Source organism: Lissotriton vulgaris, chromosome 9 (assembly GCF_964263255.1).
Source record: "Lissotriton vulgaris chromosome 9, aLisVul1.2, whole genome shotgun sequence".
NCBI classification, from domain to species: domain Eukaryota; kingdom Metazoa; phylum Chordata; class Amphibia; order Caudata; family Salamandridae; genus Lissotriton; species Lissotriton vulgaris.
The window spans coordinates 239,501,092-239,516,834 of NC_141697.1; the positions used below are offsets into that span (position 1 = coordinate 239,501,092).

The window sequence follows — 15,743 nt, forward strand, 5'->3', positions numbered from 1 at the left end:
ATGAATTTAAACTTTGACACTGACCTCTCTGTCAACTGTTGGAACTGGACCCGCGAGCACAGCTGCCCTTCTTGAAAAATCTGATCCCGCTCCGTAATTCCAGCATCAATATGACTGACCAACAGATTGTCTTTCAGGAACTCTGGTGACTCCGGAGAGTCCCATAGTGGGGGATACTTGCTATAACAAGGTAGCTTTGTTATGTGTTGAATCTGTGCCCATAGTTGAAGGGCTGCTAGCGGCACCTTTAAATTGATCTTCTTAAAACATTTATAATGCCAAAATTTAAACATAAAACTGTGCCAACCTGTTCCCACCTCCTCAAGTAGTGCCTCCCATAACCTTGTACTACCTGCTCTAACTTTATCTGACAGGAAAAATCTGTCATTTTTTAATTGGAAAACCCATTTGAACAAAGGAGGGACTAGAGAAGGACAATATTTAACGGGGTCCAGTGTACAAGTCCACCAACCAGTAACTCAAAGAGGGTACAAAGTTCCCCGGGAAGAGTGAAGAAGTGCGTGTATTAGGAGGGGGGGAATCCCCTTGTTGGAACTAAAACCCTCACACACCCAGCAAGCTAGGTGTCCTGCTTCATCATATGGGTTCTGCTCCTCGTCAGACTGGCGCTGCAATGTCTGACGGGCTCCCGAAACCGGGGCTCTTTATCGGAGATCTTTTGTTCCAGCCATATGGTGCATGCGTGTGAAAGGGCGGGGGGTGTGGTTGTGACGTGAAAAAGGTGAAGTTAAAAAAGGTAGGTCAGTCCACAATCTAATTTATTCACGTGGTAGACTCCCTTGATTAAAAGGTGGGAGGGGAGATAAATGCCCTAAAACTATCTGAGCATATTAACTACTACCCTCTAATTAGGTCGACATGTTTCTTGCCGTGATGGCAATTCCTCAGGAAAACCCAGGCATATAATTGGAACACTGGGAGCACAATACCCCCTTTGTCATATTTTTTCCTCTGCTTTCTTCTTGCGATTCTTCTCCCCTTCGCAGCCCAGATGAAGGACCCTACTGTGGAGCTGTTTAAACCATATATTTTTAAAATGCAGAGGTATCATGTCAAAAAGAAAAGTACATTTAGAGAGCATTATCTTTTTAACTAGGTTGGCTCTCCCAAATATTATTAGTGGAAGATGGGACCAAGTGATTATCAACCTACTGATTTCAACCATCGCTTTCCTAAAATGTAATTCTGCCAGTTTATCTAACGAGTGAGTTACCTTTATTCCCGAGTATTTTATCTCCTCTTTTATCTGCACATGATTATTTTCTATATTCCAGACCATTACCTCTGTTTTATTTGTATTTGCTTCATAGCCTGCAACCATCCCAAATTCTGTTATTAGACGTTCAAGGATCCTTACTGCTGAAGTTGGGTTTTGTGAGTTTACCATAATGTCGTCTGCATAAAAAGAGAATTTTTTCCACCAGACACCACACACAAGGGTGTAATTTGTTGCTCCAGCCACAATTTTTCTGCAAATGATTCGATGTATAAATGGAACAAAAGCGGGTAAAGGGGGCCGGGCAACCCTGTCTTACTCCCCCTAGTAATCTTAAAACTGGGGGTTAAATTACCATTCACCAAAATCCTTGCGGCAGGGGATCTATATATCCCCTGTATAACCCTACAAAACCTATTACCCAGGTTATGGGGGTTGTAGTCTGTTGTCCCTGAGACTTCAGTAGGAGACAAGCTCTTCTCTCAAGCCCTTGGAGATCCTTACAAGTTGAATAAAGCACACAAAGTCCTTTCTCCTTGCTTTGGCGGTCAGGCAACCACTGCAGGCCAATCCCCTAAGCAGCACTTCAGCTTGGGGATAGTCTCTCCTCCTTTTCTTCAGGTTCCTCTCCTCAGCAAAGGTTTCTTCTTGTTGTCCAAATGTGATCTAAATACTTGGGATCAGGGTCCCAATACTTATACCCCAAAATCCTTTGTCCTCTGAGGGCAGAGGGGCCTTTGCCTAGTCCAAACCAGTTCTGGAGCACTCAGTTTACATGACTCCTTCTTTCCTTTCACAGTGCAGGGCGGAAACATCAGACGCCCCACAGGAGGTGGAGCCAGCATTGTGGAGAAAAGACACAGCCCTATTCAGTTCCCATGTGCAAGTCCTCCCTCCCATCTAGATGCAATCTCTCTATTCACCACTGGGCTGACTCACCCTGTCTCCTGGAATCCCCAGCCCTGTCACCTAAACTCCAGACAAGGAATACACAACCTAGCAGAGGCAGGCTTGGATAGTTAGGCAAGAAAATACCTACTTTCTAAAAGTGGTATTTTCAAACGCAGCATATTAAAACCAGCTTCACTAAAAGATGCATTTTATCATTCTGAGTTCAGACATACTAAACTCTAATTTCTACCATGTTCCCTGAGTCAGTTAGGATTATAAGATGTAGTAATCTAACTGCCCATTCTGGCCTATGGAGAACAGGTAGCCTTGCAATAGTGAAACACGAAAATGGCTGTAATTCACTATTCGGACATACCACACGCACCAGGGTATGTCCTACCTTATACTTACATTGCACCCTGCCCTAGGCCTACAATAGGGGTGTCTGATATGAAGGAAAGGGAAGGTTTAGGTACTGGCAAGTGGGTGCACTTGCCCAGTCAGCATGGCAGTACCAGACTGTGCACAGGCTCTGCAATGGCAGGCCTTAGACACCTGTTTAGTGGCTGCTTCTGTGGGTGGCATGACCAGTGCTGCAAGCTCACTAGCCGCATTTCGTTTACAAGCCCTGGGCACACTCAGTGCATTGTACTAGGGTCTGACCAGTAAACCAAATCAGCCAAACATGGAATCACTAATCCATACATCAATTTACAAGAGGGAGCGCATATGCACTTTAGCACTGATCAGCAGTGGGAAAGTGCCCAGAATCATAAAACAGCCAACAACAGGTCAGAAAAAATAGGAAGGCAACAAGTTCAGGGATGACCCTGCAAAAAGGGCCAAGTCCAACAGTCGTAATTTAAAAGGGAAATTGACTTGTATGCATAGCAAGCTTATGGATCTTTCCCTGGTTTTAAAATTAAGGAACCCATTGTTTCTTACCAGAATTTTGGTAGATCTGCTCCCTCCTCCCAGATCTCTGTAAATAAATCTGTCAAGACTGGACACAAAAGGTCTTTTAGTTTTATTTAGAACTCAGGAGGGAGACTGTCTGGCCTGGCTGCTTTGTTCTTTTTCCCTTTTTTCATAGCTGTGTAGAGCTCATTCTGCTTCATATCATGCTCTAAAAATTATTTTTCCTCCCTAGAAAGTTTCTCCACTCTCTGATCCTCAAGCCAACTTCAGTTGGGCTTCAGACGCACACAGATCCTCAGTGTATAATTCCCGATAGAAGTCTAGAAAAGCATGCTAGATCTCTTGTCTCGACCTTAAGATGCTCCCTGTTTCTCTACAAGTTATCCCGCTTATATTGTTCTTTACAACTTTTTGCTTTGGCTTTCTAGGCCAGATGTTTCCCAGCACTTTCACTGTAATCAAAGTGTGCTAGTTTACCAGCTTCCCTTTGCTCTAGCACTCTAGCGTTTAATATGGCAGAAAGGGAACGTTTATATTCGGAGATCTCCTCTTGCCCATTTTCAATTAAGTCTCCCTCCCATTATGATTCTCTGCCCTTTGACTCGAGTGTCTCAATCTTCTGTTCCAGCTCTTCAATATAACTACTATAGACGTTCCTCTTTTGCTCTGAATTACTAATCAAAGCCCCCCTAAAGAAGGCCTTAAGTGTCAAACACAACATTTTTAGGTGCTGTGCCTTTATTACATTTAAAAAACTCACTTGTCCTTTCCATTAGAGTGTCTATTACAACCTGGTCATTTAGTAACAATCTGTCCAATGTCTATCTTCTTTCTTGTCTTCCCTTCTCCACCTTTATTTCTAATACCACAGCTGCATGGTCAGACAAGTGAGCGGGATGATGTCTAATGTTCCTGACCTCTATGTCTAAGGATGTCTATTAAAAAGATGTCCATCCTAGAGCGATGTTTATATTTTAAATTATGAAAGGTAAACTGCATTTCAGTGTTATGCCTAACTCGCCAAATTTCACACAGACCAAATAGTTTCATAAGGGATTTAACATAGCCTTGCATCTTAGGATTGAATCTTGCTCAACAATTATTAGACCTATCCAACTGGTAGTCCGTTACATTAAAATTACCGGACCAGATAATTGTGTATTGAACCTGCAGCAGCTCTGAGGCTAGTGCGTGTAGGGGCTCCATATCCTCATTTGGTCCATAGTATCCTACTAGTGTATAGCAATAACCCATCTCCCTTTCTTATCAGCTTTCCAATTGAGGATAGAGATCTTTTTTTTTTTTAATGATACAAAAACTTCCTATATATGGAATTTTGCTTGCTAGTAACCATCTGCCCAATCCACCTTCGTTTTTTTACAAATCTCCAAACATTCCAGGCTAGATAGTTGGGACTCTGGAAAATAATTATTTGAGCTGGGGCATCTTTTAAATATTGAAATATTTTTCTTCCCCTGCGGTCAACCCTCAACCCATTAATATTCCAGGATAGGATCTGTATATTAAAATTATTCATGCAATTTTGTTGATATGGCTGCACAGACTTCCAAACGTTTATGCAAATTAAGGCAATTGGAATTTTTTTAAAAAGAATTTCCTCTATGCGCCAAACCCTGTGCTTCCGTCCCCCCACCTCCCTGGAGAACCCAAACCCTTCTTTCCTTGGCTATCATAGCCATTTGGGCCTGTCATCAAGGGAGGTGAGTGAACCCCATGTTATGTAAAATGACCAGAAAAAAAAGAAGAAAAAGGAGGGGATTGAAAGAAAAGAGTAGAAGGGACCACAAATACAGCACCAATAAATAGTAGCCTCATCAGCGGTCCTTGTTATCCTAAGGCTGAGAACTTCTTCTACATGCCTTGAATCTATTGTAGTTAGAACTTTGAGCTTTTCAAGCAAGGCATGAGCCACCTCATGATCCCTAAAATTATACATTTTATTTCCTATAATCACTCGTAGGGTGGTTGGAAACTTTAAGTGGGCAGTTTCACCTAGCTTCCTGAAGTCTTCCATTCTTTTTCCTAGCTCCCATTGCTTGGTTGAGGCTACATGCGATACATCTGATCTGATATTGAAAGAGAAACCTTCTCCAGACAACAGCCTGGCTTTAGCACAGTTTTCAGTAGCTTATCTTTGATTGATTGAAAATGTGAGGAAGTTAGCTAGGATTCTGCGTGGTCTAGTTTGCGCTGGGTCCTTCCTTAATGGGTCCCAATGTATCCTTTGAATAACATGCAAGAGATCCTCCACCAATCCCTCCCAAGCTCTGCTGGACTTTAACACATTGGTGATGAATAATTTTAAATCACTTCCCTCTAACCCTTCTGGGACATTTAAGATTCAAATATTATTACGCCTTCGTTTAGTTTCCAAGGTTTCCAGTTTATCTTCACTTTCTTTAAGCTTGTATTTCAGGCCATTGAATTCTTTTCTGTCCTTAGTTGCCTCCTCCTGCAGATCCAGCACCAATGCTTCCAAGGCTAGTGTTCTTTGAGACAAAGACTCCAACTTTTCTGCTAATCCTTCACAAACCCCTCTGATTTCCTTTTGATTGGCTTGAGATTTTGCAACCATTGTTTTTACTCCTCTCTACGGGATTTCATTATTTGCTCCAAAGGGCTTACCTGTGAATCAAGGTCTTTCTCAGGGGGCACAGAACCTGGTAGCTGGCCTCTCCTTACCGTCTCTATCAGTGCCTACTTAGAACACCCCCCCCCCCATTGCTGAGCTTGGGTTCTCTTTCTTGAGTAGAAGCCTCTTCGACCAGAGATTGATATCAATTAGGGGTCACATGGATCTGAAGCACACCTAGTGCCTCCACCGGTTGTGCGGGGACTTCATGTAATCCCTGATGTGTTGGTCTGCCAGACAGACCCCTCTAGTGAATCTATAGTGGGCCTCCTGATATTTGAGTTCCTTCAGGGATCTTTTCCTGTAGCTTAAAGTATGACCTTAGAGGGTGTGATTCTTAAACTTTTAGATTTTTGAAATTGGGCATTTTGGGATTTGTCCTTTGTTGGTGGGGTGGGGGCCTTAGAGAGGTCTGCAAATCTTTTCTTAAGGTATCTTGCCCTTCACCCTGAGAGGTGGGTGGCTGAGGGATTTTGTTTTGCATCAGAACTTTTCGCCTTGGCACCTCTGGTTCTTTTTTGCAGAACTCTATTTCCTGCCGAAAAATTAAGGTTACTCCCAAAAGCTTCAGCACTTCTCAGTGAATATCTATTATGCTTATACGTTTTTGGGCCTTTCCACCTCATTAGCAGTGAATAAATCACATTCCTACCTGGGAAAACTTTAACCAGGGAGATACTTTCTGGCAATCCTCTGGGTGAGCCCGCTGCTCTGTACCCCAACTACTACAGAGGAGAAACTGTCGGCTTGCACCTGCCCCGCCTCCATGCACCCTCCATCCTGGCATTCCTCCAGCGGGGTCCAATCTTCCCACAACTTGCGCAGACGACACTCCACCAGCGGCCACCCCTGCTGCCTCCAAGAGTCATTAGCATGACTCCTCGCGCCCTCCCCGCCTCCTGGGCCATCCTTCTCCAATAACAGTCCTTGGGATGACTCGGCGGCGAAAGGGCTACCATCCGACTCAAGGGTTCAACCCACCTTCAACACAAGCACTCAGAAAGGGCTTTTCAAAGGAGAGAAAGGAAGTGCGCTGTTAGATCGAAGAAGTCGGAGAGAGAGTCGCCACTACGGAGAAGCATGAACATGCTCGGGACGAAGAAGTGGAGCACTTACAAAAAGAGGTGCTCTGCCTGCATGCTCAACAGATCGATCTCCAGGCCCACGCAGAGGATTTGGAGAACCGGTCCCGCCGGAACAATATACGGATCAAGGGCGTGCCACCTAAAGAGGAGGGGGCGGATGTCGCCCACTATCTCCAGGGCCTCTTTCAGCATATTCTGCAAGAATCCCAAGACTTTGACATCAAAATCGACAGAGCACACAGAGTGGGACTGCAGAGAAAAGCATTGGCACCCCCCCAGATATATTCGCTTTCTTGCCGGACGTACAATTTAAAGATCTTATACCACGGAAGGCAAGAGCAGCTCAGCCATTAACATATCAGAGACATGCAATCGCTCTTTATCAGGATCTGGCGGCGATCACCTTACCGAAAAGGTGAGATTTCCGTCCAGTCGGGATGAATCTCCGTAATCAAGGCACCCTTTCAGCATTATTTTCAAATGGGACAGTAAATTGCAGCAACTTGATCCTTCCAGGAAGCATACCGAGTCCTTGGCATTGAGAAACCCCAGCAGGGAGATGCGGGGAGAGGAGATCTGAAGGGCCCGAGAGACCAGTGGTGCAGGGCTGGTGGAAACAGGCTCATGGCGGTGGCATCAAAACCGAGCTCCAAGACGATGGCGAAACAAGTGGTTCTGAACACTTTGTCCAATGCATCCAGCGTCAGGGATAAAGAGTGAGAGGACACAGGGGTCACATAAGTAGTGAAATGCGGTACCAGGGGGTGGTGGGCAGAATCCCAGGCAGCGGGGAGGATTTACTGGCCACACATTGCACCCTACAAACTGGTTCACCAAGGACACTCGGAAGAATTCTGTGGATCCTGGACTTTTGGGGGAAAATGTTCTTGATTGTTTAGTTGGGGTTAGGGAGGGGTGGAGGTGTTTCCGAAGTCCAAAGTCTGTGTACTTCGGGTTCCATTCAGATGGTTACAGCTTCAGCCACCAGGCAGGCGTATCGGGGGAGCGGGGTAAGAAGAGCTAGTCCTGCGGACTGGCGGCTCAGCGCCTACCATTGCCTGATATGATTAGGGAAATAGCAAAAGTTCTCACACTCCATGTCAAGGGGCTCAATAACCCCATTAGGAGGATGGCAATTCTTTCCTATTTAGAAACTACAGAGGTAGATGTGTTCCTCCTGCAAAAAACGCACCTCTAATCCAAAGACTGGTATCAAATGCGTTCCAGGGTACTCCCTCAACAGTTCTTCTCTTCCACGGGAGAGAAAAAGGCGGAGTTGCCATTTTAATAGCCAGACGCTGTAAAGGGGTGGTGAAAGAGGAAGTAGCTGAGGTAAAAGGACGGCTATTGGGGTACACTATCCAGTTTGGGGCCCAATCACTGGTCCTGGGCTCCACATATGCCCCCAATTCAGGACAGGAGGGATTCCTGAAAACTGCTTTAATGGAGGTGCTGGTTCAGCAGATGTGCTTGACTTTGGTGGGAGGGGACTAGAATATGGTCATGGACGAAAACAAAGATAGATCCAAAGCTACTATACTTTAAAGGGGGAGATCTCAGCGGAAGGGAAGCTCTGGTTACAAGAGATGGGTCTGGTGGATATTTGGCGGGAGGCCCACCACAAAGCCCAACAATATTCCCTTTTCTCGCACGCACATAGATCATATCCCGCCTGGACTATTTCTTAGGGACGACGGAGGTCAATAGAGCTGTTTCGGACATAGACTTAGAACCAGTGGCCCTCTCTGATCACAATGCAGTGATCGTGCAGCTGCAAGTAGCAACACGCCAGAGTCCAATGGGGGGGTGGAGGCTTAAGGAATTTATGCATCACCGAATATTCACGGGCATACGGATTGGGCCCGCTTATGACAAACTTAATAGAACCAGATCAGGTGGGGTTTATTCAATCTAGACAATGCGGGGATAATACAAAGAAGATGCTCCACCTCCTAGACAAGGGCCACCAAACGTGAATGGATGCGCTTCTATTGTCGGTTGATGCCGAAAAGGCATTTGACCTGGTGGATTGGAGATTCCTGGAACAGACCATGGCACATGAGAATGGGTGGGTTGTTGCTACGAAGTGCCTACGGCCTCCATTCGGGTGAATGGGGTCTCCTCTCGTTCCTTCGTCATCCAAAGGGGCACCAGGCAGGGCTGTCCGTTCTCGCCTGTCCTATTTGCCGTCTATATTGAACCATAGGCCCAGAAAATTTTAGACCATTCTAATATGCAGTGGATCCCGTTCGGAGGGGAAACACACCCCATTAGCTTATATGCGAACGATATTCTAGCAGCCCTAACGGAATCACAGAGATCAGTCCCCTCTTTTTTGGAGGACCTGTAGGCCTTTGGCCAGGTTTCGGGGTTCCGGGTCAATGTGAACAAATCACTGATTCTTGACTTGAATTCGACCGGTCAGTCACGGCGGACTGTGGGAGAGCAAATCTCAGGGGTCCGCGTAGCAAAACTATTCCATATCTGTGGTTGGAGTTAGCAGCTACGATCCATCAAATAGTTTGATTGAATTACGGCAGGCAAGGCACGACAGATTAAGAAAGACTTGGGCCCCTGGGTTAAACACAATCTATCTCTGCTAGGAAGGGTGGCGGCGGTTAAAATGACCCTCTTACCCAAGGCGCTGTACGTGTTCCAGACTTTACCGGCGACACCGCCAGATGCGGTTATCGCCTCGCTACAACGGGATATGAATCACTTCATATGGGCTGGGGCACGTCCCATCTGAGAAGGGACTTGAGCTATATGCTGACAACGGGGGTATCGGGATACCGACTTTAGCGGATTATTACAAAGCGGCCCAGTTGCGCTATTTGGTGGAATTGAACAGGCCTGAGTCCGAAAAGAGGTGGCTTTTCCTAAGATAGGGCCCTCGCGGGAATTCCTTTATGGAAGGTCCCCTTTCTGAAGAAAGAGAACAGACCCCGAAGCATGCTGGGCTCGCTGATCACAAAATCTGTTCTGAAAGTCTGGGATGGGGTGGCGCTCACCAGGAAGCTCATGACTTTTCCATCACCCTTAACGCCCTTATTTGGAAATAAGGAGTTTACACGGGGAGAGGCGGACAAGGCATTTAAGCCATGGCACTCCCTGCCGATTGGTGGGGCACCTGTTCGACCTCTCGGGAATAATTCCCTTCCAGCAGAAAAAAGAAGATTATGGGTGCCAGAGTCTGAAAGGTTCAGGCACATGCAAATCCGGCACTGGGTGCTTCAACCTGAGGTATGCCTGCAGGCCAGCCGCAGGTTGACACGCTACGAGAAATGGTTAATTAGTAACTACAATGACAAAGTACTGACATCCCACCTCTATGATCTGGTCAGACGTTCTCCACACCCTGACAGTATACCCAGCCAGAAGAGATGGGGAAAAGAGCTATGGAGAGATACTGAAAGACTGGGAGGGGATTTACTATAGGGAAAAGCACACAGCCCACAACGTGGCCAGCATTGAAACCGCTATGAAGATAGCCACATATTGGTATCTTACGCCGGTCCGAATCCATAGGGGCAACCAGGACAGGAGCCCTACTTGCTGGACGATGGAACATTAGTGCATTTGTTATGAGAGTGCCTGATATTAACTGCAAACTGGACCAAAATCTTAGATGAGAAAGATCAGATATTCGACACACAAATACCTCACTTCTCGGCGTATGTGGTCCTAGGCCTTCCCAATCTCATCACAGTTCCACTGAAAAGCATAAAGGGATGACAGATGGGGTTGGCACTGGGGGCAGCACCTCAAAACATCCTGACGCATTGGCGTACATCTACCTCTCCCAGTTACGTAGGTTGGCTACATAGGCTGTGGTATATCCTGGGTATGGAGCATATCGCGGCCTCCTTAAGCAATTCTGAGAATTTGTTCCTGACCGTTTGGAAACCATTCTTAACACAACTAGCAACTGAGTTCAATGAAATTACCCAGCTTAAGTATTTGAGTGTTACGCTTGATAGATCAGAGCGGTGAGAGGCATCCTCCTGCAAATGCTTGATTTCCAGCCAGACCTGTACCATGTATAATGCTATGACTACCAGGGGGGGGGGAGAGGGAGGGAGAGGGACGGTAATATTAAAGGTTGTTTTATGAACTATAGTATTGAGATCCAAAGCTGAGCTTCTTCTTGCAAGGTTGTTGCGAGGTAGACTATTGAATGCCGTTTATAATGTAAACAAACACGTATATGATCGGATATTGAATGTGAAACATATGTGAGCTACTGTTTATCATAATGTATTGCCTTCCATATTGATACGTCTAATAAACAGATTTAAACAAACAACATTGTGGGCTTGCTCACTTGTGGGCAGTTAGCAAATATATTCAGCTGTGAAGAAAATATGCTGCTTATTACATTTTTATTTTTTGTTTTTTCAGCTCAGACAAACAATGCACCGGTTCTGTCAAGAGCACCTATACCCAAAAGCGCAAGAAATTGACCAGAAGAATGAGTTCAAGGAACTGAGGGTAAGTCTATTAACTGTGTTGGAACACATGTGTGAGACAGATATGCACTTAAGCCCAGTAATGATGGCAGAGCTTGGGGGGAGATCACTGGCCTTTTTTCCTGAAGATCTTTTTTTGCTTCCAGGAATTTTGGAAGAAGCTTGGCGATTTGGGTGTGCTCGGAATAACTGCTCCCGGTAAGCCTACCCCCATATCTAACTGTACTACCTTTTTACTAACCAGTTTAAAGCATGTCTACATTTTCACCTATTTACTCTTGCTGCTCACATTACCAAATGATGAATCTTCTCATCTAGATAGCGGTTTTGCAGTCTCCCTATAGTCTCCTTCAGCAGTCTGTCACAGACCACATTGTATTCAATACATCAACATACTTAGAAAGGGCTTTAGGTCTGCCCTATCAACCTAATTGGATGGCTGTCTTGTTCATGTAACTTCTTTGCTTGTGTTTGGGGTTGTACTCTTTATTCTTGACGTTTGTTCAGGCCCTGGAGTATTGCTGCATTACCATAGGTTTTGACTGGATGAGTTGTATTCTTCGACTGGTCATGTCAACGGATTATTTTTAGGTCAAAGCCTACCAGACGGCACAACTGTCTGGTTTGCTAAAGACATCTTGGGGACTTTCAGAAAGTTGATCTAGGAATGCATTCTGCCAGTTGCTTGCCATTGGTTTGCAGTTAGAAACTCCAGATTTTCTGACTTTGTTTGCTGGCTATATTTGCTTTAGGCTGTTCAGGTTCAGTTCGCCCCTCCCGTTGCCTAAATTGTGTCTACTGCATTATTCCACAAACTCACATTCTGTAAATCGGCCCTTAAATCTTGTTCCTTTCCTGTCATATATGCTGTGTATTCAAATGTCATGGTCTCTCTTCCAGGGGGCTTAATGTTTATTATTCTTTCTATGACGTCAAAGTGAGAGAATTTATGTGACAATCTTGCTGAGTACCCATGTAAGATGAGAGGGGATCTTTTTTTTTTTGTCTAGTACACACAAAAAAGAACTGTGCTGACGTTGCAGAATATATCAGATATGTACAAATGAAGCATGTTTTCTTTGTAATTTAGTGTGGGTGTAACCAATATTGAATAAGATAAAAACACATTAATGCACTAGGTGAAGACATTTGCATGCACAGTTTGTGTGCAGTAACACTGCATTTTGGTGTAAATGTAATGCTTGTTTCAATTGAAATGTTTCTGTAATGGCAGTGTGCTACTACACCATACATACTCCACACTGCGCCACTCTATGATTCTAACCCAATCAGCCCCACCCCACCCCACCCCACCTCATTCAAATCTACCCCCACGCCACCCCAATGTACTGCACTCTACTCAAATCTACCCCACTCTACTGCAATCTACCCCGGTCTACACCACTCCAATCTACCCCAATCCACCCCACTCCAATGTACTTCAATCCAATCCAACCCACTCCAATTTACCCAAATCCTGTGTTCAGGTGCAGAACGGCAGACCGTGAGAGGGAGAAGTAGCATTGCAGCATTTGTTCAGCCCCCATACCGGACACTGTGGCTGGTTGGTGGAATGAGGCCTGAGGAGCCTGCCATCGCTGCGAGAGGACAACTAACTCTGAAGCCTGAAAGGCAGACACTTTGGATTACAGCCCGTCACAGCCCGCTCTTATCTTCAGCACTACGGAGCAGTGCACTGCCTCAAGGCAGTAGAGAGGAGAGAGAGTGGCAACTCTTAATGAGATGAACTGAGAAAACTGAATGCTATTTAAAAAAAAAAAAACTTTATCGTGTTTGCTTAAATGTGCACATCTTGAACATTTAAATACTCTGTGCACTCTGGGTTAATTTCCGTCGACCAGGACGCCAGTCTGCTTTTCAAAAGTTTAAAAGGATGAGTATTTACTCCATGCTAACATGGATGGGGACCTAATTTGCACTTTCATACCGAGAGCCAACACGATGTTTCCAGATTGAGAAAGGCATTTTTTGTGCCGAAACGCGTCTCTCGGGAAAGAGTTTTTAAATAAAGGTTCACTGCTCTACCCTTCCTGGAGTGCAATGAATCTTTTGTCAGTAAAGGAGTTGTGATATTTATATATTTACTTTACTACCACTCTAAAATATAGACCTTGACCGTTTTGACAAGTTATTTTTATTGAAAAAGAATATATTAAAAATCTCTAAAAGGTCATACAGACACTTGTATCAAAAATAGACCTTAAATCCAATTTTACCTTTCTATTGTTACCGGTGCTGTCTTTTAAACCACCAATTTGATTCTTCATTAATAGTCCCCCACGTAAGTCTTACTTCTATACTTAATATTCAAATTGAATGTTCTTTAAATCCCTTATCTAGAGAGGTAGTTGTTTTCCTTCATAGCCCCATTTCCATAGTTTGTGTGTAAATTAATTCCTCTTTTGATGTCGTTGGCGAGGGTCCTTTTTCAGGGTTATCCCCAAACCTTTTGCTTCTTCCTCCTATTTTTTCCTGACCTGCTGTTGTTGGTTTTAGGACTCTGGGCACTTTACTACTGCTATTCAGTGCAAAAGTGCATATGCTCTCTGTGAAGCTAATTTTATGGATTGGAATATTTGATTTACTAATCAGTCCCTAGTAAAGTGCACTGAGTGTGCCTGGGCCTATAAATCAAATGCTACTAGTGGGCCTGCAGCACTGACTGTGCCACCCACATGAGTAGACCTGAAAAGGTAACTCCGATCTGCCATTGCAGAGTCTGCACGCATTTTATAACTGCCATGTCGACTTAGCAAGTGCACCCACTTATCAGGCCCTACCCTTACATATTAGTCACCCCTAAGGTAGGCCCAAGGTACCCCAATTGGCAGGGTGCTGTGTATGTGAAAGGTAGGACATGCTCTGGTGTGTGTGGCATAACCTTATTGTGAATTACTGCCAATTTCGTTTTTCATTATTGAAAGGCTATCTGGCCCATAGTAAAGCATGGTAGTTAATTTATACCATCTTATAAATATAACTTCCCAACTGGACCAGATAGGAAAATTAAAGTTTAGTATGCCTGAACTCAGAATGTTAAAATGCATCCTTTAGTGAGGGTGATTTTGACATTGTGTTTGAAAATTCTACTTTTAGAAAATAGGTATTTTCTTACTTAGCTATCCAGTGTGCTTTTGCTAGTATGTGTATTGACTGTCTGGCTTTGGGAAGACAGGGGCTGGGGAGGAGCCGTGGCTCCAGAGAGTCTAGATGGGCTGAATAGACCTTGGCTGCATTCAGAGTAGTGAGAGGAGTTGTCACTAGCACTTGAATAGGCCAAATCTGCAGTGGACAATGCTGTATCTGCCTCCTGCTGGGAATCTGGGCCAGAGAGGACCAAAATGGTTTGAACGAAGCACAGACAATCTGCCTAAGAGGACAAAGGAATTTGGAGTATAAATATTGGGCCCAGACCCCAGAACTTTAGAACTCTTTTGGAACCGAGAAGAGCTGGAGAAGTTGTGAGGAGAGACCACCACTTTTCTGTCTGCTTTGCTGTGTTGGCCTGCAGTGGCTGATTCTGTCTTGGGCAGTGAAAGGACTGGAATGAGCTTTCTGCAACTTCCTTTTTGTGATTTTCTCCAAGGGCTTGAGGTGGAGCTGGCCCCCTGTTCAAGAAGTCTCCGGAACAGCAAAGACGTTAAGTTATTCTGCCCTCAGCACTGAGGGCTGTGGGTTTTGTGCTGCAACAGAAGAAAAAGCAGCCCGACGCTGTCAACAATTCTGCTGTGAACTCTGTGTCCTGAAGGCACTGCAGAGGACCATGCCGCACCGCAACCCTGGTCTCATGGACAATGCCACCAGACGCCGCAACCAAGCTGCCGCTAGCACCACAACCGGTGGGCCCCCCACTCCGCACCACCTCGACTCACACAGTCACCCTCGTATCCCCGACTATGCCGCTCCACGCCGACATTGACGCCGCTGCTTGCACATCAGTTCAAGGGCACGGTTTGTAAGTTACATGACGCACCGTACTCATCCCACGTCTTGACCTACCGGCGCCATAGACTCCATTTCATCAGCTGATGACAGCGCTTCAGCAACAACGCCACTGCTGCAAGCACTGAGACCTGCCAGCACTGCATCAGTCGCATCTCAGCCCTTGTCTTACTGACACCACTGGACAACCGTCACCGAGCCGCTGCCTGCACCTTGACCTGAGGGTACCGCACGCTGCACTTCGCACCGCAACCCCGACGCCTGCCAGCCCTTTCGACTTCAACCGCGAGGAGTTCAATCTGCAATGCATGTGACTTTGAAGGCTCGACGACTCTTGCACCGACCTTTGGAACCAATGACTGCAGACACCGTGCTTGTCGGAGTTCAACGAGAAGTCGTCGACGCCCTGCACTTCTAAAGGTACTGTTTTGCTATTCTTCCCGACACCGTAGCTGGCCCATGACACCGCGGTTAGCCAGAACTGTTTGGATTTGTTGTGTATGACGCCGTGATAGCCCCAGATTGAG

At 45.5% G+C, this 15,743-nt stretch overlaps 1 protein-coding gene across 1 annotated transcript in view; it reads left to right on the forward strand.

Moving 5' to 3' along the window:
• Positions 1 to 15,743, forward strand: part of IVD (isovaleryl-CoA dehydrogenase) — a 297,512-nt gene that overhangs the window by 84,559 nt on the left and 197,210 nt on the right. Inside the window, exons 2-3 of the mRNA XM_086937401.1 lie at positions 11,186 to 11,275; positions 11,400 to 11,451. Of these exons, the coding sequence (XP_086793527.1) occupies positions 11,186 to 11,275; positions 11,400 to 11,451 (142 nt within the window). The remainder of the gene's footprint in view (positions 1 to 11,185; positions 11,276 to 11,399; positions 11,452 to 15,743) is intronic.